The 25,295-nt window shown below is 44.5% G+C and overlaps 2 protein-coding genes across 2 annotated transcripts in view; one reads left to right on the forward strand and one right to left on the reverse strand.

Moving 5' to 3' along the window:
• CCDC93 (CCC complex scaffolding subunit CCDC93) overlaps positions 1 to 25,295 on the forward strand; it is a 994,005-nt gene that overhangs the window by 885,717 nt on the left and 82,993 nt on the right. The window lies entirely within an intron of this gene.
• LOC147732800 (uncharacterized) lies at positions 1,053 to 9,557 on the reverse strand. Its single transcript, XM_086959035.1, has 2 exons — positions 8,431 to 9,557; positions 1,053 to 1,166 (listed from the first exon to the last, which is right to left on the reverse strand). Exons 1-2 carry the CDS (start codon positions 9,244 to 9,246, stop codon positions 1,053 to 1,055), a joined length of 930 nt encoding a protein of 309 aa, XP_086815161.1. The 5' UTR covers positions 9,247 to 9,557.

Genomic DNA, 25,295 nt, shown 5'->3' on the forward strand with positions numbered 1-25,295 from the left:
TTTTCAGCAAATTGATGCCTTTAAGGAAGCCATGCTGTAGATATATAGTGTTCTTCTGGCTCCCTTTCTGATGCCTTTGGGCCCCAAGGATCAGAATGGGTCTTCAATTGGGTTAATCCCAGTGGATCCATCCTCAGCGCTGTCTCTTTGTACCAGTTTTTGGCCCTTTACTGACTCTGTTACAGACTTCCACCAAGGGTCCATGACCTACGCTAGCCCCTCCCATATCGACGCTGATGCCACAGCCACCAGTGCCAGAGGAATATCTGATGTGGTTTCTGTTGCCTGGCTCTGTACCAACTTCAGCCTGATCCTGTGCTATAATATTACTAAAGAAAAACCAAAGGAAATGATGGACGGAGCATTGACAATACAAGCACTCACTCCCAGTCAACTGATCTGGGTTTAATCCATCACCTTTCTTTAGCCCACTCTGCCACCCCAGTTCAGACATGGCCATGCCTTCCCTGGACCGGAAACAAGCTACCGAGGACCGGTTTCTGGCATTCCAGCCGTCTTCACCGGCTTGCTTGAATCCAGTGGCAAAGTGAGCAAGGGACTCACGTCTGAGCACGCCCTGCCAACTAATGGCGAACAAAGAAAAACCAAAGGAAAGGATGGACGGAGCGTTGATAATACAAGCACTCACCCCCAGTCAACTGATCTGGGTTTAATCCATCACCGTTCTTTAGCCCACTCTGCCACCCCAGTTCAGACATGGCCATATACAAATCAGTCTGACCCTGTGCCTCATGGGAACAGTCCAGTCCGAACTGCCAAGACATGCCTTCCCTGGACCGTAAACAAGCTACCGAGGACCGGTTTCTGGCATTCCAGCCGTTTTTGCATAATATTACTAAAGAGCAAATGGTTGCCTTAATGTCCGACTCTGGTCCAATGCTTCTGCCTGGGCAGATGCTCCATTATCTTTTTGGCTCTGATTCTGACCAAAGCTTACCACCACCCATAGAGATGATGATGGGGGAATGGGGATGATCCACCCCTTATTATGATTACCATTTTTACATTGACATACAAGAGGCTAGTGGGCATCATACTTCTTCTGATACAGGGCTAAATTTGCCACATGGACCAGCAACAGAGGAAAGAGCATCCTTTTCAGAAGTAGTCAGGTGAGCAGCTGAGTTCTTGGACTTACAGCTGCCCTGTATTGAGATTGAGACTAATATCCTTACAGAAATATTATAGTCTGGGCAAACCTTTTTTGAGCCCTTGTACCTTTCAATGAGGCCCTCACAGTTAACTTAATCTGCACCTGGTCAAAGCTCTTTTCTTTTCCACCAGTGATAGGCAGGTGGCCAGACGCCACAGACCAGTGCCTGGAGATCCTGATTTTCTCACCAAATAACCCACTCCAGAGAGTCTGGTTGTTCAGACTTAAATCAATAAGGTGAATCCCAGTTAATTATCCACGACTGTACCGTATAGGGAGTCGGAGAGAACTGAGACTTTTGGTAAACAAATGTTCTTCTGATGAATACATCTAACTGCAGATTAATCACCTTTAAAATATCCCCATGGCCAGACTGAATCTGCAAGATTTAAATAGCACTGCTCCGGCATGCCAGTAGCTCCAGCATGCCAGTAAATAGTGTCTTTCGGCTCCGCATTGACGTCATTCCACCCCGCAAGAGACAATGGAGCAATGTTTAAAAGCTAGCGTCTGTGACATACCCCTCATAAGGTGGGCCCCTGATGTTTGGGGCACGTCTTCGAGGCCTGCGAGTATTTGCCTCTTACAAATCCAAAAGTAATATGAGAATGTGACGCAAAGCTGGCGCCACCAAACACATAATTAAGTCATGGAAGTCCTGCTTGAAATCAAGGGTGTGTACCCGTTCTTGTTCCCAGGGCCATTCCTGCAACAGGTCCTTTTCATGGTCCAAGTCTTTCAGTAAGTTGTAACGGAAGCACAAGAAGGCCAATCGGGATTCGTCCCAGTTTCGTCACTCTCAGCCAGAGAAGTTGCAAGATCTTCACTCCTCAAGGGAACCAATTCTTAAACTGATCTGGATGCATCCCAAATGTCTGGGGCCATCATCAAGTCACAAGAGATTGATGTCTTTCGAGAGGCCATATTGCAGAACGTTGTCACCTTAGTCTTTTCCTGATCTAGCTTTGATTTAGTAAACCAGTGACCAGGTAGATTGCCAGGCAACCATGATTTCGTGACACAGCACACAATGCCAGAAAGTCTGGAGGTACAGGCTTCCTTCAGTAGGTTGAACTCTAATAATTACTGACAGATGTTTTCCTTTGTCAGCCTAGTTCTCGGGTTAGTCGGTGCTTTCATCATATATTAAAACTCTGCCATCAGAATGCCTTGTGGAAGAACAAATTCAAGATGCTCACATTGGCCCACATTCTGTCTGCCCTGTATCCAGGCAAGTAGATTGTGGCTTTAGACTTGGTGGATGGCTTCTTTCATGTACCCGTCCTGCGTTCACTACTTGTGGTTCAAGGTGAGCCAGGAGCATTTTCAATTTGATGTGCTCCCCTTTGGCCTTACTAGTACCCCTTGGTGTTCAAGAATGTTATGTCAGTGGTTATAATACACCTTCAGAACCTGGGAATTCCAGTTTCCCCCTCCCTAGATGACTGGCTGTTGAAGGCGGTTTCGCCAGAACCAGTCTTAGACCACCTCCAGGCAACAGCAAACCTCCTGACATCAATGATGTTCACAATCTTTGTGCCAAAGTCACATCTGGCTCCTTTTCAGCGGTTCCCTTTCAATTGAGCTCTTCTGTTTATGGTGCACGTTGGGGCCTTTCCTCCATCACAATGAATTTAGGGCATTCAGGATATAATCCTCATGTTTCAGCCCCAGTCCTGGGTCTCAGTGAGTGTATCTCTGTGGCTTCTTGGCCTCCTGCATCCGGCTTGTGGACTGCACCAGGTGACATATGTGAGCTCTGCAATAGAATCTAAAATCTCAGTAGGCACAGCAGTGGAACCTGTCCGATTCTATCCAGGTTTCGGAGGAGATTGCAGAAACCCTTCTGTGGTGAATGCTCGACTGCCTTCAAACATCTTCAAGTGGAGGATCACATTTTTATTGGTTTCTCTGGGACAAAGAAAGGGCACAGCAGTTTAGAAAAGGACTTTGTCAAGATGAATCGTCCTCTATATGAAAATCTGCTACACATTGGCTAAGAAATAGCCTCCAGAAGAACTGATGGCTCATTCAACAAGGGCTCTGCTTTAGCAGACAAAGTGTCTGTTCTTGATGTCTGTCGGGCTGCAGTGTGGTCCTCCGAGCACATGTTCAGCAAGCACTAATACCTTAACTGTCAGGTCCGATGCAAAGGACACTTTAGACGCCCCGTCCTTCAGGACTTTTTAATCTGGTCCCTTCCACACATTCACCACCTTTGGAGGGGTGGTGCTTTGGTATCTATTCTAAAGGTGAATATTCTACAGTTCAAAGTATCCTTTAGGAGATCAAGTTGCATACCTTTGGTAAAGGCTCTTTCTGTTTAGGTTCTCTATGTAACCACAGATTCATCACCAGCATCCCTACTCACCTATCTGTGGAATGGTCTCTTTTTCTGTCTACAAAGGTCTAAATTCAGGATCTGTACACTTGTACCTCTGATTATTTTTGGGCTCCACATCCATGGGCGTGGAAAAGGGTCAACTGGGAAACTGATGTTGAAGCATAGGGGTGGCGCTTATATGCAGCTTCGTCACAGCAGAACGAAATCAGAACTGAGCTTCATTTTGCCACCTACCAGCGCATACGAGCAGTGATGTTCTAACTCTTCTGGATCCAGCCTGACACCTAGGGATATTCTAAAGGTAAGAAACCTGCAGTTAGGTACAGTATCCATCAGAAAGAGCATTACCAAAGGTAAGTGACTTGTTTTCCTCTGCTAACCTTTACTGAGATAGATGAATATAATTTACTTATTGGGGAAATATACACATGCCCTGTGGGACATGGCCAGTGAAGTATTGCTGGTGGTCCCGGAAGACCTGGGTCCTCAGTGATTCAACCAAATCTATATATCCAGCAATAGAGGGGTCATAAGAAGCTTTATAACTCCCTCGCGGACTTAGCTAAGCCCCTGAGCTCTGGTGTATCCAAGTGCTAAAATATTTATACCATCATAATCCATGGTATAAATATTTTAGAACTTTGATACACCACAGCTCAGGGAATTAGCTAAGTCCACGAGGGAGTTATAAAGCTTCTGTTGACCCCTCTATTGCTGGATATATAGATTTGGGTGTAACTTTTGTTGAGCAGGTCCATTTTTGATTGATAATACGTTGAGTGGGGGGCGGCCTGGTCATTTCTTCCCCCTGTAGCTCCTATTGTTTGAATGTCTCAGTGATTCAAACAATTCAGGATGGTCAAGATGCAGCCAAATATGTGATTTTTGCTGACCTTCATATTACTGATTTTCTGGAAATGGTGGTTGGTTGCCATCAATCTAGACCACTGCTGCCAGGAATTAATGCAGGATTTTCTGGAAAAATAGAAGCCTCTCTAAAGTATATGCCTTACAGTGGTTCACACCTGTTCAGCGAGAATGCTGATCTGTCTTGGAATGTTTAAAGGAAATGAATGCCACAGCATGCTCCCTATGTCTTTTGATCCCTGCCAAACTGTTTCCTTACCAGTTTAGGAAGTTCTAAGTCTATTCTAGGGACCTAGTACATATGCTACGGCATGCCTCCCCAGCTCGTGCTGCAGTCACCCCAGTCCTTTTACGACCAGGAACGTGGATCTAACAGGCAACATGCAAACCAGCAAGGACACCAGCCCTCCTAGTCCCTTTCCCCTGTGGCAATATCAACCAGGCTGCTTCATCTTATTTATTTATTTATTTACTTATTTTGAAAGTTTTATATAGCGCGAACAAGATCTTTGCAGATATCAGAGCGCTTTACAAAGCCGGGAATGCCAGCAAGAGAGTGGGGTTACACATAATAGGTGGGAAGAGTAGGTACGTGAGGGAGCAAAATAGTACAGCACATCAATAATACAAATATAACAGTTAAATGTGTGCATAGATAGTCAGTAGCGTCAATAATACAGGTGAAATACATAGTCATAGAGTTCGAACAGAGTAATACAGGTCGGTGTAGAGTCTTTCCAGATCCACGCTAATAGGTCAAGTGTATTTGGCCATAAAAATAGCTTTTACTTCTTTCTTAAAAAGTGTGAAGGAGGAGATGAGCCTGGTTTCAGGAGGGAGTGAGTTCCAGATCCTGAGTGCCATTCCTGAGAAAGAGCGTTTATAAGTTTTTACCTTCCGGAATCTTCGAGGTTTTAGCAGAAGATTGTTTGTGCCTCTAGTGTTTCTAGAGCCGCCAGAGATTGACAGCTTCTGAGTGAGGTATCCGGGAGAGCTCAGATGTAGAGCCTTGTGTGTCATGCAGGCGATTTTCAAATGTATTCTGGCTTCAAAAGGCAGCCAGTCCAGTGTTTTCAAGTCAGGGGTGATGTGCAAGTGTTTTTTTGATCCAGTGATGAGTCTGGCTGCAGCGTTTAGAGAGGCTCTTAGGGGTGCAGTGCTGGTTAACGGGAGACCGCAGAGGGCGGTGCTGCCGTATTCAATTGATATACACTTAATTAATCTGTTAATATTTTATTTTCTAAGCTGTTGCAGACACCCTGAGTAGGGCTCCTGGACCCGCAGGGGCCTTATGACCACAGGTTAAGATCTGCTGGTATAGAGGATTGGTCGAACTTTACTTCATCCCCAGAATGGAGTATGTTCTTCAGATATTAAGGTCACCTTTGGAACTTTATTAAAGTAACAGGTTATAAAACTAAGCTGGAAGTGAAATGACCATGCCAGTCTGCCTTGAGGTGTTCCCAGAGCCTATGCCTCCTCTTAACCCCCACTGACAAACTAGGAGCTATAGTTCTATGTGGAGGTAGTTTTTGTAAATATTTCACTCATCATACCGGCACACTCCTCAAAGGAATAAATGTCTTGTAAGTTGATAGGGAAATCTCCTTATGGCTATAAGGCAGTTTCTTCAGTAGTTCCATATTATATTTATATTCGAATTACTAAACTCAGAGGCTTATTGCAAGTTGCAGCAGGTCTTTTTAAACGTTGAATTGTGCCCCAACATCACCCTCAGACTGTATCTCAGGGCTGACAGCTGCACAAGCCATTTCCAAAATATGAAAAAACAGAGTTATTTCACAAGTATAGATGCATTAATGTTTTTAAAAAGTTGCCCTAGAGAAGCTTTTCTTCCTGCCTGCACAGTAGTGCGGGTTTTCTCCATTATGGATCATCTGATGCCCGTAAAGAAGTGAGGATTGACAATCTTTTTTCACACCCACTAGACAGGTGTTGTTTCTTCCCAGTATGGCGACGTTTGTATGATGGGGAGGCTAAACTCGCCTACAAGGCGGTGGTGAAGGCCTACCATCGGGACATTCTGGGAGCTAAGAGGGACTATTTGGCTAGGAGGATCGAGGCATCTGCGAACTCCTGTAAGGAGATCTTCACCATTGTGAAGGAGTTCACGACCCCTAGTTCCCAATCGCCCCCTCTAGTTTCTTCAGATACGTGGGCAGGTGATCTTGCCGGCTTCTTCACTAATAAGATCAAGGCGATTCAGGCCTCCTTTGTGGAAGGACCGGAGGATGGAAGCGGCGTCACCGGGGCTGGGTGCAGATTTCCGCACACACCGACGGCGGTGCTGTCTGATTTTCCTGCTGTTTCCAGCAATGTGTCCAGGCAGCTGTTGGCCAATTTGAAATCTGGCTCGCCACTTGACCCCTGCCCCGCCAAATTTTTGGCTGGGATGGCGGAGGTGGTGAATCCGCTGGTTAATCCCATCCTCAACGCCTCACTGAGGGAGGGGAGGGTCCCCAGCTCTTGGAAGAGAGCGATGGTGATCCCCCTCCTAAAGAAACCGGCTCTCGACGTCGAGGTTCTGGCCAATTATAGGCCAATTTCACTTCTTCCGGCCCTCACGAAGATCACGGAAAAACACGTCCACGGTGTCCTGTCGTGCTTTCTGGAAGCTAACAATCTGCTCCATCCATCTCAATCCGGTTTCCGTCCTAATTTTAGTACGGAAACGGCATTGCTAGAGGTCACTGAGATCACCAGGGAGACTCTTGATGTCGGCGGGAGGGCTATTCTGGTCATGCTAGATCTATCGGCGGCCTTCGACACCGTCCCCCACAGGGTGCTCTTAGCGAGGCTTTATGACATCGGCCTTAGGGGGACGGTGCTCAGGTGGTTTACATCCTTCCTTGAAGGCCGCCGCCAGACGGTCTGGGTTTCCCAGAGCTCTGCCGAGATGCCGCCATTGGGAGTTGGGGTTCCACAGGGATCTGTGTTGAGCCCCACGTTGTTTAACATCTTTATGTCCCCTTTGGCGGCCTTGGTGGAAGCATATGGGGCCCAGATCATCTCTTACGCCGACGACACGCAACTCCTCTTCACATGCGGGAAAGACCAGGAGTTTGATGGAGGGAGAATTCGGGACTGTCTTACATTGGTCTTTGACTGGTTCCAACGGAACAGTCTTAGGGCCAACTCAAGCAAGTCCGAGGTTCTTTTTTTTGGTTGCGGTGTCGATGCGGAGTGGCAGCATTGGTGGCCGTCCGACATGAGTCCTCCTGCACAGTCTTCCTTGGTGGCTAAAAACCTGGGTGTCAAGCTGGACAACCAGCTATCGCTGCAAACACACATCCTGGGTCTGGCTGGCACCTGTTATGGAATTTTGAAAATGCTCCGTAAATTCCTGCCCCTGCTGTCTGAGGAGCACAGGCGTATTACTGTGCAGGCTCTCGTCGGTTCGAGGCTTGATTATGCCAATGCCCTCTTCCTTGGCCACCCTGATTACCTAGTTCAGCGCCTACAGGTGGTACAGAACTCTGCCGCCCGGGCTATCTTTGGCCTGCGTAGACGAGCCCGAGCTTCCGGGCTGCTTCAGGCGCTACATTGGCTGCCTGTCCGGAAGCGGATCCAGTTTAAATCTCTGACTCTGATGCACAAAGCCCTGTTTGGATCAGGGGCTGGATACCTGCGGCGGAGACTAGCCTTCTATCGACCAGTCCGCTCCTTGCGCTCGGAATCCCTTTACAAAGCGGTGGTCCCTCGGGTGAGGAAGGCCCGCATGGGAGGGCGCTCTTTCAGCTGCAAAGCTCCACAGTTGTGGAACTCGCTTCCTCTTTCGCTGCGCAGCACTGTCAATTTGTTCCAGTTCAGGAAGAGCCTGAAGACCTGGCTTTTTAATCTTTAGGCTGCTCTTATTGCTTCAGTTTCAGTTCTTTTTCTCATTCTTTCGCTGTGTTGTGTTATTTTATTCTGAGATGCAGGTGGAAAGCGCCGGGACACTCTTTTCGAGTAGCCGTGCGCTATAAAAGAACACTGTAACATAACATAACATAACATAACATAACATAACATAACATAACATAACATGGATTCTCTGATGAGAGTATAGATTACTCCTTTGACTGAAGCTTTTTTCACACTCTGTACATTTGTATGTTTTTTCCCCAGCATGGATTCTACAATGAGAAGTAAGATGGCCCCTTCGACTGAAGCTCTTCTCACACATTTCACATTGGTATGGTTTCTCCCCAGAATGGACCCTTTTATGATATAACAAACCGTTTCGATAGGTGAAGTTTTTCTGACACTGTGTGCACTGGTATGGTTTCTCCCCAGTATGGCTTCTGTCATGCTTTAGTAAAGATGACTTTTCAGTGAAGCTTTTCCCACATTCCGTACACTGGTACGGTTTCTCCCCAGTATGGATTCTGTGATGCTTTAGTAAAGATGACTTTTCAGTGAAACGTTTCCGACATTCCGTACACTGGTATGGTTTCTCCCCAGTATGGATTCTTTGATGATTTAGTACAGATGACTTTTTGTTGAAGCTTTTCCCACATTCCGTACACTGGTACGGTTTCTCCCCAGTATGGAGTCTTTGATGATTTAGTAAAGTTGACAGCTGAGTGAAGTTTTTCCCACATTCTGTACACTGGTACGGTTTCTCCCCAGTATGGATTCTTTGATGATTTAATAAAGACGACTTGTGAGTGAAACGTTTCCTACATTCTTTACATTGGTACAGTTTCTCCCTAGTATGGATTTTTTGATGTTTTAATAAACATGACTTGTGAGTGAAGTTTTTCTCACACTCTGTACACTGGAACTGTCTCTTCAGGGGCTTAACCCTTTCATGCTTGAATAGATGTGAATTTTGAGTGACACTCTCCATGCAATCCATATGAGTTTCTTCAACAGTATAACTAAGCCACAATCAGTAATGGTTTTTCCTCCTGCTAGTATAAATCTTTAGAGATAATTCTCTAACGTGCAAATGTATTCAAGCTGGGAGTAAAGGTTAGCTGGCACTCCGATGAGTATATGTTCTTTTCTTAAAGTGTTTCCTCATACTCCTTGCTGTGGTACGATTGTTTTTCCTAGCTTCGCTACAGAGGACCTGCTGTGGTTAGCACACCTTATTGTACAGCAGGACTGTTTATCAGCGACCTTTCAGGCAGAACCGGCGGCGGCGACGACGAAATTCGTGTTCAGCTCTCCACATGCACAACCACACTGTGGGAGGCAAGATCCAGCACTTTCTCTCAGGGTTGTGATCCAGTACATGCTTCAAATCATTCTCCATAGCTATGCCCTGCCCTTTCTTTCTGCTGTGGCAAATCGCTCCCCTCCCACATCAGAATTAACCTCAGAGAAACACCTGTCCATTCTGTTGCAAGAGGTATGAGTTTTACTGTTCAAAGAGAGAGTTTCAGATTCATAAATGTAAGAGGGTTGCTATTCTCTCTGTTTCCTGGTGCTGAAAAGGATCTTATACCTTGGTCATCTGAATGCCTTCCAGCAGAAGGACAAAGAAAAAATTCTCATGTTGGTCCATGTCCTGTCTTCCCTGGACGCGAGCATCTGGATGGTGTTCTTAGTCTTGCAGGATGCATGTTTTCATATACCGCCCTGCCCTCCCACAGAGTGTAGTGTAGTTTCTATATTCCCTATAGGCTCTGCGCATTGGAATAATATATCCTATAGATTAGACGTAGGACTGAGGTTGACTAGGTTTCTATTGAATATATTAAACTTAATAGTGAATGCCAGCTATATCAGAGGTTACTAGAAACTTTCTCGAATTCACAAGAAGGGATTCGCTTCTGACAACCCCATAAACATGCCAACTTTGTTTCCCAAGAATAAGAAATGTATCTCTAGAATTGCGGAAACAATAGATAAGTATTTCATTCAGTCACTCGTGCATGCTTTGTTTCTACAGAGGTGCAGAGAAATAGAGCGACGGGAGTTTTCAATAAAAAGGTTTTATTGAACAGTCTTCTTTCTCTCCTAAGAAAAGTGAACTGCTACGATCGTATTGCAGACTGCAAAGTATAATGCGTACAGCGAGAACAATATTATAAAATAATACTGTAAGAGCATTGTACCTAACCTAAGTCTAGTACGCTGGAAGGAGTAAGTGTGGTGTAGCATAGGTTTGTTTTTTCTTTGTCAAGATTCTATCCAAGGTTTCTCTAGGTCCTAATCAGCTCCATACCTTTAGTTTAGAATGAAGGGTGTCTGGTATCTGAGTCTCGGGACTCGATTTCCCAACACCCCGCAAGGGGAGCTTGGAAACACTGGAGCTGGATTCTCGCCGAGAGAAATGCAGCTTCTCGATCAGTGCGTCAGCTGGAGGATCGGCCTCCTTCGGCACTTCCTGTAGCGAGCTGCGTTGGGCAAGTAGATAGTCGAACTGCTCCGAACCACCGTTTCTTGCTAGAGCAAGGGAAGGCATATTTATACCTTGAAGGTGTCTAGTTTGACATAAAGTCGGGCATAATAACGTCAGGAAAGAACCCCAAGGGAATAGTAGTTATTTGTAAAGCACATGAGTTCTTGGACAAATCAATATTCAAGCAAGAGAAGGTCCCTGACTGCTTAAGCCGATTTTCCAAGAAATCGTTGTGACGTTTTGGTACTAGTGGAAGTAGCCATGCCTGTATTTGGTCTGCATGGGCTATGTCTAAATAAGGGAATGATTTCCATGCCTATATTAGGACAATGTGAATTGTACCTATATAAGGGCATGAATCAGGAAAATTCACTTGAATCCTAAAACGCCATACAACAAGAGATTACCTTTGATTCATTGTAGTCCTAGATCTTTATTAGTTTACTGCTCCATTCATCACCAGTGCCATTCGGGTTTTCAGAAAAGAAATGGCGGTGATCGCTGCTAATATTGGAAAGTTTTGGATGCCAGTTTTCTCCTACCTCGATGACTGGCGATTAAGGCGGTCATGCCATAGTTAGTTGTAGACCACCTCCTTACAACAGTAAACCTTCTGACTTTGTAGGGGTTCACGATCAACAAGCTGCAGTGGCACCTGAGTCCTTTGCAGTGATTTCTTTTTTTTTAGAGTGGTGCAGGATACGAACCAGTTTTGGACCTTTCCTCCATTTCAATGAGAATAAAACATTTTGGCTATGATACCGATATTAAGCAACAGTCCTGGATCTAAGTGAGGGCCGCCATTCAAATGTCAAAGGCAACTGCTCACGCTGTGCAGTTGTTGCTACTTGACTGCAATGGGACCAGCTGTAGGCTCCCTCCTTCCCCACCCAGATTTGACAGTGGTGATCGGTGCATCACTGCAGGGTTTGGGAAGCCATCTGGAGGAGTTGGAGATCAAAGATCTCTGATGGAATCCTGACTCCATATCTTGCTGGAGGTGGATAGTCTTCATTTGGATCAGCTATGCATTGAGCAAGAAGCAGCCACCAGAAGGTCTGAGAGCCCATTACACCAAGGCTTAAGACTGCGACCAAAGTATTGACATGCGGACTGCCTTTCATTGACATCTGTCAGGCTGTGACTTGGTCGTCAGTGCTTACATTTGCGGAGCTCTACTGCCTTGACGGCCAGGTCCGGTGGGAAGGCCCTTTTGCTCATTCGTTCCTGCCAAACCTTTTTGTCTGAGTCCACTCCACATACCCTCCCCCTGGGGAGATATTGCTTTTGTATCTATTCTAAGGCGAGGAATCTGTGGTTAAAAGTATTCATCAGAACAACAAGTTACTTACCTTTCGTAACTCTCTTTTTGGTGATATTCTATACAACTGCTTATTCCTCCATGACCTCACACCAACTTCGTTCTCTGGAGTGGCCTCTTTTCAAAACCTAAGAAGAACCCAAGTTAGGAATGTTCACACTAGTCTAACCAATGTGTATGCTTCACTTCTGAGGACACAGAGACAACAAGAAGCTGACGTCACCATGCTGGGTGGTGCTTATTTGCTCTGTCATTTCCTGGGATGTACGGAATCAACGCGGATGTCCGGAGTCATTGCTGGTTGCATTGTGCTACCTAGTAGTGTGTTGGAATATTGCTGGAGAAAACCTTTCCGTAGCCAATCTGGGTGTATTCTTAGGTGAGGAATCTGAATTTAGATAGAAAGTCAACTAGAAAGAGTGTTGCCAAAGGTAAGTAACTTGTTCCTTTCTATTTTCACACTGCTCTTACTGAGGCAAATGTTATGATGTTTCTAGTTACTGAGGCCATATACAAACATCAAAATGAAGATTTTACATTAGACTTGTATCCTTATATATTTGAATACTGCTGTCTTCCCAGTGAATCATCGTATTCTTCTACTGCATTCTTCATTGGTTTGAGTTAGCAGTGGGTCAAAAAGAAATTTTGTCCTTGAGGTATGAACTAAACATACATTTGGTCAACGACTGTCCTCAGAGGTCTTAGCAAACATTGAAAGTGAAGGTAACAAATAAGATACCTTTTATAAGTGAAATTCATGTGCCATGCTGCCTTTTTGTGTTAGTCACAATGTTTTTACCTTGTGCAATCAACATGGTAACATAGATCAGACATATATTTCTGCTCACTATCTCTAACTCCTCTACTTTTTCTCCTGTCCTGCTTACACTTCCAAATCCAATTTTGTCTCTCTTAGTCATTTGGGTGGTGTTAGAAATATGAACGCGCGCCCCTGATCTGAAAAACCTGCTTTATGGTGGTAATAAGGTGCTAATACGTTTGATACATGGACTGGGACTAGTGTCACTGCTGCTTCTTTAGCAAATATTGTGCTTTTTGTGACGAACATTAATGATTCAACGCACTATGGCAACATTGGTGAATTATTACCTTTCACTGCCCAGCAACGGATATTACATATTTATAATTTAACTGAATTAATTTCAGTTACCATGACTCCTAGTTTACAATTTCATGTGTTATCTTTTCTGTCACTGAAAACTATTAATTCCATGTGTAGCTGAAAAAGACATCACTATGGCGATACATTTCTAAGAAAATAGAAAATGTTCCTGTAAGAATGCCGAATGAGGTGTGTAGGATAGCATTTATTCTTCAAAACAAACCCAGACACCTCTCTGGCTTCTCGGCAGATTTCCTTCAGATCCAATCCAACTGTTACTCACCACCTCAACTCTATTTCAGCTCCTTCAATCGAAGTACGAAAATGCTAAAGTAAAGAAGTTAGCATAACTACTTACAAGAATGAAATATATAACTTTAGGAATACAGTTTTTAATTAAGGTCTTGTGACGTTCTCTATGACACAGTCATGTGCATCTTATTCTATTGCCCATCTTTAACAGAAGGATGAAAACTTATAGGCAATTTGTCTGTGCTCCAGGTTGGCCCTTTTTCTAACACAACCAACTTGCATTTCACCTGAAAACTTTTCAGAGGTGTCATAAATGAAGTGTGCCTTTCTTTATCCTGCCCTTTCTCTTTACTTGTATCCATTTATCAAAGTTTAAATTCTGTTGTTTTTTTAAATCCCATGCCACTGACATTTTGTTTAGTCAATTTGGTGAAATAATATTTTGCTCATCACTTAATTTCAGTGAACACATACATACCTGCCACTTAAGCTATTGGGGGTAATTTGTGTTCCTGGTTTTCTCCCTTTGAATGAGATAAATAAAGAGAACCCAGTGACACTGTTGGAAAAAGAAAGGTAGGACCACAAAATGTCTTGAAATGCCCTTTCAATATGTCTACCCTTTAAACTAGCCATGTGAATGCATTCCTTAATCATATAGTATATTTTCTTCCTTAATCCATTTGTTCTGGTGGAATAAAGTGTTGTTCTTATGTGGCTTAACATTCATCTTTTTCATGAACTCTTTTCATGCTTTCTGAAGTATATTGTACCCCATTGTCAGTAACCGAAGTTTCTAGGATTCCCTCACAGAGAAACGTATCCCTCAAGAAAATGATCAGTATAGCTGTTGGTTACAGTATTTATTACATATGTCAGAACCTAGTGAGGGTGGTACTCCATAAGGTCTAGGTAGGACCTCTCTTGCATACAGAATCATTAATGATCCTATTATATCCACTGCCAATTACTTTAATGTTTTTATTGGAACCTCTTTTGTAGATAATGGAACTTTCTTTCTTGCAGCACAACTGAAACAGTCTCTTACTCTTTTTTTCAATTAAGGATCCATACCGGGAAACCAGTCCTGGTCTCTAATACTTTTCATGCTACTCCTCCATAAATGCCCTTTTTAGGCTAGATCCATAATCATTTCCTGCAACCTTCTGGGAAAAACCAACTTGTTGCTTCTTAATACTTCTTCGTCTACCACAATTAATTTATTTTGGACTTCCAAACCATTTTATTACCTTTGGTAGTACATCACACATTTGTGGCTAACTGTGCATGGCACTTTCTTAGACATCTTTCAAAACGCATGCTTTCCTCACATTCATTCTTGTTGAGTCCAGATATTTTAACAGATAAAACCAGCTCTTCATGTGGATCTTCTTTCCTCTTTTTTTAACACAACAGCATGCAGGAGAGGCAGTCTGAAGCCTGACAAATATTACCTGCTAAAATGTAACCCTTGTAATCCCAATGGCTATCTCACGATTCTAGCAGTTGTATGTTTGGCCCCTTTAGGTGTAAACATAAAAGTGAGAGGCTTGAGATCTGTATGTGTGAAAGGTATAACACACAGAAGTACCAAATGGCCCAATGGCAGGCTGGGGCTTTGTGTTTTACAGCCAAGTACTTGCACTCTGAGCCCTTTAGAGTTCAGGAGCAAAAGCCTCACAGGCATTCTTTTCTTTTGACTACCTTTGTCAAAGTAGCCTCTAAGGTCTTGATGTTTGCATCTGTGTTTCCGTCCGTCATAGCAGTGTTTTAAATATCATCAACATTTCCCAATGAATAATACTCGGTTAGACCGAGTAATGATTTGAGTGTTTCCTTATTGACTGGGGCTGGTTTCTCGATCACAACTTCAACAAGATTAACTTTGGTTTTAATACCATCTTTAGATAATGTGTGTCCCAAATAATCAACTAACCCAAACCCAGTGTGATCCTTCTCCTTCATAATTTTCAACCTCCTTCTTCTAATCTTGGCAATGCATTTTTCAAAGTGGCATTGTAGATTTGTTCCAACATTTTATAAATTAGAAAGTCATCTTGGAAACAAAGGACTTTGATCTGATTGAGACTTCTAGCTGCAGATTCCTTACCTCAGAGTTCTGAGGTAATTAATCTGCAGCTAGATATTGTCTCTACCAGATAATGAGTTACCGATGATAAGTAACTTGCTCTTCAGACCTTGTAAGGCATGCTGCAATATTCCCTATAGTTTAGCTGCAGCGGAAGCCAGCCCGAACGGCATTCTACAAAATGTGATAAAGGAGGTGAGTGATCTTGGCTCTGGCTGTAGCTCCACTTGATGGAAGGCTGCGTATAAATCAATGACAGGAAAACAGGAAGCCTCTCCCAGCAGGGTAAACTTCTCATTGATTCATTGGATGTCCATCAGCCCTTTCACCAATAAAATTGAATTGCAACATGAATTACAAACAGCATATCCAATAGAACAAGAATTGGTTCCTCTGTGGGGACCAATTACCAGATCCCCTGTTTAGTCTGGATCCAGAAACATGCTGCATCCAGATACACTAGGACTTATGCTCATAACAGGAGGTCATACTTCTTGGATCTTAGCTAAAATGTTGCTGTCAGGTATTTCCTTGACCTGGCTGGACTAGATGCCTTCCCATAGCCAGTTACCTATGTGAACCTTTGCTTCTGATTTTCCCCTCTAAATTGCACGTAGCATATAATGGTATCACAATTGATATTAGTAGCAATCGTTCCAACGTAAGAAGTGTGTACAAGACCAATGGAGATTATACTATTTTATATTTGGCTTAGTGTTTAATATAGTTTACAGTCTTTTGAAGTAATCAGTGGCATTTCAGAGTGGTTTCCTCCAGTGGTAACCCATAGGTTGATGACTGATCATGTACACGTCGCAGGCACCACTGCTCCAGAATTGGAATCGACACTTCAGCCACAATCACGATAGTGGCGGTAGATTCACAATATAATGAGACACTCCATATTGTATCACAACTCATTTGCACTTTCCCTTAGAGCATGAGATTGGTCCACTCACAATATGATGCCAACACGATCAGGCATAAGTTACCGTTAAGCACCTGGTTTTATACATATGCAATTCTTTCCGAAAGCATGAGACTGAATCACTTGAAATATGTTGTCAACACAAATGGGCACATGTCACTGTTCAGTACCTAGGAATGAAACGCATGCATAACGGGTAAACTGAAATGCATAGTACCTGAAGTAATTGCTTTATGTAAATAAGGATCTTTTCTTTCTTTCCTCCTATTTTTCCTATTTATAACAGGTTTTCAAAAAAAGTACAAAACAGGCAATATATTTTAAAGTCCTGATGATGATCCCAGTTCACTAGGAGCCAGGGATCGAAACGCCGTCGACACTTTTACAATTCTTTAACCTTGCCACTGTGTTAATATTTGTTACAGGAATTGTCTGTCTAAGCTTGCTTTGCAAATTGTGCCAATGATGCGAGGGACAGTTGGCTCCCCCCCTTTTTCTCTTTGCCTGATATTCTTTACCTTTTTACTTCCCCTCTTATCTTTTCCACCCCCGAACTTTGTTCGAGCGTGCTCTGAATAGGTACAGGCTTGTACCCTATCAGTTCCGAATTAGACCCCTCTAGTGGTCTTTGTGTTTATGATTACAATTGAATAAAATTTCAGGCCCGGCTGGGTACTGCAAAACTGACTGATACAGTACTGATTGGAGTCTATATTTTCATTTGGTTCTGAAAATTTAAACCCTAAGGACCGTTGTTCTCCTTAATAGTTAATTGCCCAAGGTCCCTAGGTACCCATTGGGTTCCCTTGTTTCTTGAAATGATCAAATATTTGGTCACCTTCTGAATGTGTCCCATATGAATATCTATTTGTGTCACTTACACTTTGGTATACCGGTGATTGGCATACCTTTGCCCATCCATAACAATCACTTCCCACAACGATGGCACCAGGAGACTCGAGTAGAAACTATGCTAAAACACCGTAGGCCTCTTCTGGAAATTTACTGTGACACCAGACAATAATAATTCACCAAGCAGCCACACTGGTTGTGGATCCTACATCTCACAACCAAAGCGTTAAACGATTGTATTTGGAAAACATTTGTTGCTGTTATATTGACAAACAGATACTGGTTTCCGAGCCGTCAATACCCAAAGCTGCCTCATACAAGTACTGTTCAAATAACTTTGCACTTCTTTTTTCAGTTCTTCATAGTCAGCCGTAGACAGCAACAGTTGTTTTTTACAGGCTGCGTAACACTACTCTGGAATCGTTCTTTGCAATCATTTTTACATGTCCTTCCAAGCTAAATTGTTTGACCCCACTGGCGTTTAGAGGATGCTAGATTCAGTAAACCCTGCAAAACTCCAATGTGTCACATTCAAGTTGAGTGTGAAGGGTGTTTGCAATCTGAATGATTTTCTTTCAAACTATTCTGACACCTCAGCTGGTGCTTAGTTGTCCTACTCAGCACTTCACATATTCTGGTAATTAACAACTTGCCAAATCCGGCTTCCAGTTTCCTTCAGGAATGGACTCAAAGATATTTGCCTCATGGTGGATAAAGAGGATGAGAGTCTTACTTTCCTGCACAATGCAAATCTCCTACCTTATGACTATATAGGTGATTCTTCTGCAAAGTCTCCTTTAAAGATCATTGGGCACATGCATCAAGCATTTTACCGGTCGCAAACTGGAAAAATGCCTTATCCGATATGTGTACCTTTTTGCATTCTCAAAATACGTAATCGCAATATTTTGCGATTACCTAAATTGCATATGCATTTAGGAAATCGCAATTTGCGATTCCTTATTTGAGATGCATGTAGCATTTCCTAAATGCGACTGTGCATTTAGGAAACAATAATTACCTTCAACTTCAAGTTGATGGTAATTTGAGCATTCATTGGAAAATGCAAAAAAATGAATTTTTTCAATGCGCTATGAAGCGCACACATGCCCTTAGGGCTTGTGTGTGCTACAAATGTGCATACTTACCTTTTTTGGGGGGTTGCCTTCGAGGGGCCTTAGGCCTCCAGGCACTCAGGGATTTGCATTTGCAAATTGCGATTACCAATTTGGTAATCGCAAATTGCGAATGCATTCCTATGGGCCTCTAGGCCCATACGAATGAATAGGAATGCATTCCCTAATAGCGATTTGCTATTTGCGAATCGCTATTAGGGAATGTTAAGGATTCGCAAGATTAATTGCGAATCCTTCATGCATAGGCATTTGCAGTTACCAAATAGCGATTCCTTAAAATTCGCTATTTTGTAATTGCAAATGATTACCTTGATGCATGTACGCCCAAATTCCTACTGCATGCAGACGTTAATGGGCACCACATTATTTACATGATTAGTTTGACTGATGTTGTTTGTTCATATAAGTCTACCAAAATGGCTTTTGGAGAGGGTGCATGGTACTTCGGAATTGCATTATTTAAAATTAATATCTGGTGCAAAAGCCTATCAGAATTTCATATTATGTTTTCCCAGTTGATTTTGCCTGTTCTAATTCTTGTTAGGTGCTGCTTGCATTATTTTTCCAACCTTCCAGGTATAAAAATGTAAAACTTGTATATCTGATAGACATCCAGCTGCAAATTCCTTATCTTAGAATTCTCGCCAGGTTGGCTCCAGAAATATTTCCCACCAGTACCTCTACGAGTTGATTGAGGGCATCAAGGAACTTCGCAACGACGTTGTCTCTCGAAAGTGACATCAGTTGAGTCCATATAAGCCTTCCCCTGATGCGCTGATGTTAGTTACCTCTTTTCCGTGCTAACCCACAGATCTCAGTGCAGTTCCTCCAGCCGCTTTCGGCGTACTTGATGTTTTTTCATCAACGGAGCAGTGTGCCTTTCTTTAATGTCCGCGGGTTTCAAGCCTTGTGAGTCCTGTGGTTGACAAATGTCCGCCACTGATCCTCACTTGATTTTCATATGGTGTCTGGATGAGCACCACGACTTCGAAGAGTCCAACTCTTGTCAACGGCTTCAAACGCCGATGCACAGCCCTTTGCTGCTCCCACCTTCGGCCCCTGATTTTGGTCTACTAACTCCGATGTCAGTGTAGGGCTGTTGTCTGCCCGCTCCGATGGTGGTGCTGTCGCCGACGATCCATGGTACCACCTTCTTGCCATCAACCAGCTATAGTTACGGCATCTGATTCCGCGCAGATGGGCCCGACCATCTCTGACTCCCTTCCTCTGGTTTTTCCTTCTGAGGACCATGGTTGTGGAAGTACTACAGGAGGTGTGGTGTGTCCTCCTTCAATTCTGCTAATTATATTGGTTTGTGTGGAGCACTCCGTTGTACTCAAATGTTTTTTTTGTGATAATCCACTGGTGCAGTGATTAATTAGGGTAGTCACTCCTTGGCTTGAAGATTAGTTGTTGTGGGTTTGTTGGCCCATCTAATCACGCACTGTCCACTTGATGCTTCCGCACCTTTCCTTAATGTATTGATTTATTCAATGTACACCTTGTTTTACTATCATCATATTCTTTTTATTCACTGTTCATTCTGTTATCAACAATTTTACGAAATGAAATTCATAATCTTCATGAATTGAAACTTTTAAGGTCCAAAATAAAATTCACATATTTTCACTCATATCTTGATATACCAAGTTTACATTCTTTCTGATCACAAGGTTATTGTGAAGCCCAATGCATTTCGGCACTTACTAAGTGCCTTCATCAGGGGCGAATCTGATTCTGTTGTCCTATAAACGAACTATGGCCTCTTGTATACGAGTGTCGAAAATTATCTTTCACGAAAATCAAGTGTACAGACACTTTTTGTTTGAGTCGTCTCACTGTCCTTTATCGTATGAGTCGTCTCGCTAACCTTGTTATCTCTGCGCGATCTTTCAAAAAGTAAACGCCATCCTATTCCGATCTGGACACAGTACCACCGCCTACTATCTATCTGAAAGAGACTATTAGTGATAGATTCCTTACCTTAGAATTACCCCCAGGCATCAAACTGGATCCGGAGAATTTTTCTTCAGCAGTACCTCTGCTCATCGGTAGGTGGCGTCACTCAACTCCTGGTTTGTCGTTGGCATCGTGATCGCCGGAATGATGTTGTGGTATCTACTTAGCCGCCGCCCCTGCTCGCTGACGTCCGTTCTTTCCTTTTCTACACCAGCCAGCGCAGATTTGGAGAGAGCAGTACCCTTAATCACTTTTTGACAAAATTTTGTTCAGCTTTTGTCAACCTCTTTTCGAGTTGTTCGACTCCTGGTGCCCGTTGGGCTGTCCCATCGACGTACCGGCTACAAGCCTTGTGACTCCTGTCACAAATTGATGTCAGTCATGGATCCACACCTCGTGTGCCTCAGGCTACCCACACCTCGTGTGCCTCTGGTGTCCGGAGCGCGACCACGACCCGAAGTTGTGCTTCAACTGTCGGGTAATGAACCCGAAGTCTTTGCAAGCTCCGGCCTGACACCGCTTGGCCCCCAGGGATCCAGGCCTGGATCCGTATCGGCGCTGGTTGACCTCACAACACCTCCCCAGCACCGATTCCGCTGATGACGCCCCCAGCTGGCATCAACCCCGGCCTCGCCTCAACTTGAACACAGTGCTGGACCGCTGGGAGGGTTTTTTTTTACCACTGTTCTATCCTGGCATTCCTTTTTGCCCTGAGTGCCAGCCAGAGGAGGGTGAGGAGGACTGGGAGGGGTCTCTGGACCCTCTGGCAGATCAACTAGAAGTGCCAGACTGAAGAGAGGAGTTGGGCGATGCCAGTGGTAGGGGCACTTCCCCAGACCTTGGTATGCTCTCTTCCCCGACCGTGGCCACGGAGGAGGGAGCCTCATACGCTGTGGTGTTTCGTAGGGCGGCTGGGGCCTTGAGCTTCCTACGGTGGCAGTCAGGACTGACCTCCTGACTGAGGTGCTTCAGCCGGCAGCAGCCTCTTCGGAGCCCCTGCTGCCATTCAATGGCCCGTACAAGTCACCCGCATCAACCTTCTCAAGCTCTGGGCGATTCGTCTTGAACTGAAGGCATTCCTTCCCTCTGTCAAAGAAAGAGTAGTGCAGGTGTTCACGGACAACACCACTGCCATGTGGTACTGTAGGAAACAGGGCGGGTGGGGTCGTGGACCCTTTGACAGGCGGCTCTTCGCCTTTGGGCATAGCTGGAAGATCAGGGCATATTGTACTACGGTCCGCCTGGACAGTTGTTGCCTCTTGTTTGACTCTTTCCCACCTACCCTCCAGGTATACACCCGGTGTGGTGTTCCTGCTTCCAGCAGGTACTTTTTGTCTCATTTATGCTGAAGGTGACAGGATTTGTTTCCAGCCATCTGGAACTTATCTTACTTTGCTGTCTCCAGGGAGTCTGTTCTTTGGCTCTTTTGCTGCTTGAATTTCTCCACCCGAGTACTTACTCTGTGGCAGGTATTCTGGATGTTGTGCTTTGTTCCCTGAGCTTTGTTCCCTGTTTTCGGGGACCTTATTTTATATGCCTTGGAGGATTTTTTATTTTTTTAATAATTCTGTTTATTAAAATAAGGCATCAAAAAGGAGAACGAAGACAGTACAGAAGAATCACATCACAGTAACATATAACATCTCCAGGGGGTGGGGGGGATCTAGGTGCATACTTGTCAAAAAACTTACGGGGAGGGGGGCACATCAAACATAGAATCTCTAGGTGGTACACATATCTCTCCCCTATATTTATTCCAAAGTCCCCAAACTGATTCCCATTTTCGAGGTCGGCCTCTCGCTATGTACACAATCTTCTCCCGAAACATACATCAATCCAGGTCATTTTTCCAACTCTCAAGGGTAGAAGACCTCTCTGATCCCCATTGCTGCGCAATGTTCTTTTTTGCTTTCATGAAGCCTAGTGTGGTCCATTGTGTTTGTGCCAAGTTAAGATCAGTAGGTTCCCATACATCAAAGAGACATCTGGCAACCCCCAAAACCTCTCGTATAGTTCTATGGATCTTACCCCAGTACTCAGTGATATATCGACACTCCCAAAAGATATGGAGGAATGTAGTCAATATCAACAAGAGAGGTAGGGCATGAGTAGGCACTCCTGTACCCCAATAAATCTATATTAACAACAAAGGAGTGACTATGGTAATGGTGCTATCAAAATGAACTAGTGAGGTGTAATGTTATTCCGCTGTGTGCTGCAAATGTGATCAATGCTCACACACGTCCATGCACACAGCGAAATCTCTCTATCTCCCTATGCACGCCCCTTTGGGTCCTCCTCTGGGGAAGAAACCTGATGGGCTTACTGGTCACCCAGTGTAAAAAAGAGGGAAATAATCTTACTTGTTAGAAGGACCCTCACTCACCACTAGTTGGTGACTTGCTTCATCATTGGGTCCCCGCTGGGGTGTCCGAATGTCTCCCCAGCGTGCTACGACGCCTGGTTACAGCGGAGCAGGATGTGGTAAGTGCAACAGTGCCCAAATTAAGAGGTGACTAAACGTGAATGTGTAAGTGTATTAAAAAATGCAGAGGTTGTGCCTTTAAAAAAATCTTTAATAATGGCCACCCTGCATTGGATAAAAACAAAGTGGGCGGACTCACCTGATCTCTCGGCTGCTGTCTTCCGGGACTCCCGGAAGACAGCAGCCGAGAGAGCAGGTACACTGAGGGGAGCCGCGGATGCCTAAATTAACACCGTGTGAAGAAGTCCCACGCTGTCTTTTCCGAAGGGGCGTGACTATGCCTCGAAGGAAGATTTTTTTATATCCCTACTGAAATTGTAGTGGGTTACTTACGGAAACCATCCGGTTATTCCACACTGTATATATTTTCCATATTTTTCACATTTAGAGCCTCCCGGGAGGGTACGTCTTAGCGCGCGCACACCACCGGAGGACTTTTGCTTAGGTCCGGAAGAATGCTGAGCTAATTGCAACTCGAAAACTGAAACATGTTGACCAACGTTTGATCCTAATTAGGACTCCGGTTCCTTAACTTAGAACCTGGGGAGTCCGCCCACTATTTTTTGTGCATAGCGAAAGTACTCGACCCGCAATTCTTTGAATGACTTGATCCTCCCCTTGCCCCAGATATCTTTAATGGTCAAAATCCCTATCAGATCCCACTTATCAAATCCTCTCGTATTCCAAAGCTTCCCTAGACCTTACGAATCAAGCAGTGGGGTAGCTAGCGTCAGCCTATCTCTCCATCCCAAAGAGCTCATGGCATCATGCCAGATACGCACTGCATATTTAGTTGGCCCTGTCAAGTTCAGCTTTGTTGACCTAGAATACAGTGCCCTGCTGTAACTACCCCCGGGGAGAAGCCACCTATTCATCGCATATCCGGGATTGGCCACTGACCCATTTGTTCCCTGGATGATTGCAGCCAGTCGGGAAGCCCAGTAATATCGTTTGATATCTGGGAGGGCAACGCCTCCATCATACCATGGAAGAGTCAGTTTAGCCAAAGCAATACAGTGTCTGCCCTCCCACAATAAATTACGCTGCAACCCTTCCACCTCACGGAAATAACCAGCCGGCACTACATCCAAAGTATTTTGAAGGGCGAAAAGGAAACGAGGGAGAGACATCATCTTAAAGAGAGCCGCTCGACCCAACAACAAGAGAGGGAGTTTCCTCCAACTAGCAGTATCGCTCCTAAGCCTCTGCAAAGGGGGAGGGAGATTCTTAGCATACCGGACCGCTGGGTCTAGAGAAATAAAAATCCCCAGATATTTGAACCCGCCCGTGTTAATTTGAATAGGATAATTTCGCGGAGGGACCGGGGTCTCCGCCTTAAGAACAAACAAGACAAGAGAGATTTCCCCCAGTTGATGGAAAGCCCGGAGTTCCTACCGAAGGAGGCCAAAACATCGCACACAACAATGAGGGATTTCCTAGGAGAGGTCAGATAAAGTAGAATATCATCCGCATACAAGGAAATCCGGTCTTCCCAATCAGGAGACCACCCTATGCCTCGGATAGATGGCTCCCAGCAAATCCAAGCCGCCAGGGGATCCAGGGCCAGCGAGAAAAGAAGGGGAGAGAGGGGACAACCCTGCCGAGTGCCCCGACTGAGAAGAAAGGATGCTGAGACACGATTACTAACCACCATCTGAGCGAGCGGCTCAGTGTACAATAAACGCACCCAGCGAATAAAGTCGGGGCCAAATCCAAATTTCGCCAGGACCGCCCACAAATAGGGCCATTCTATGGTATCAAACGCCATTGTTGCATCTAGTGAAGCTATAATGGCCGGTTCCTGCAAGGTGTGAGCCCTGGCTATCACCCCATGCAACCTACATAGATTCAGGGCCGTATTTCTGTGGGGAATAAAGCCCGATTGATCTGGATGTATCAGTTCGCTGACCACTTTAACCAGCCTATTAGAGGGAAGCTTGGCAAGTATCTTGGGCTCCGCGTTCAATAAGGAAATAGGCCTATAAGAGGCACATTTTGTCTTTGGTTTACCCTCCTTATGAATTACCACCACCAACGCAACTCTCTGATCATAAGGCAGTATTCCCTTCTCCCGAGCCGCAACAAACATATCTTTAACCCCTTTGATGCTGGTGACAAAGCCAGCTCGTCATGGGCGTTACCTGCGCTGTGCGCATGACGAGCTGCCTTTGTCACGTAACCCGCGATTTTCGAATTTTCAGCACGCAGCGGGAAAACCCGCTAGCGCGCATGCTGTTAAGGCGAGGAGCCAGCTTATCCGGCCTAAGCTTATATAGTTCTATTGGGAGCCCATTGGGTCCTAATGCCTTACCCGAGTTTAAGGAGCGAATAGCTTGAGCTATTTCGTAAGTTGTTAGGGCACTTTCCATAAAATCATGGTCTACATTGGACAAACACTGGAGCTGTA

The sequence above is a fragment of the Lissotriton vulgaris genome, chromosome 2_1 (genome assembly GCF_964263255.1).
Source record: "Lissotriton vulgaris chromosome 2_1, aLisVul1.2, whole genome shotgun sequence".
Classification (NCBI taxonomy): Eukaryota; Metazoa; Chordata; class Amphibia; order Caudata; family Salamandridae; genus Lissotriton; species Lissotriton vulgaris.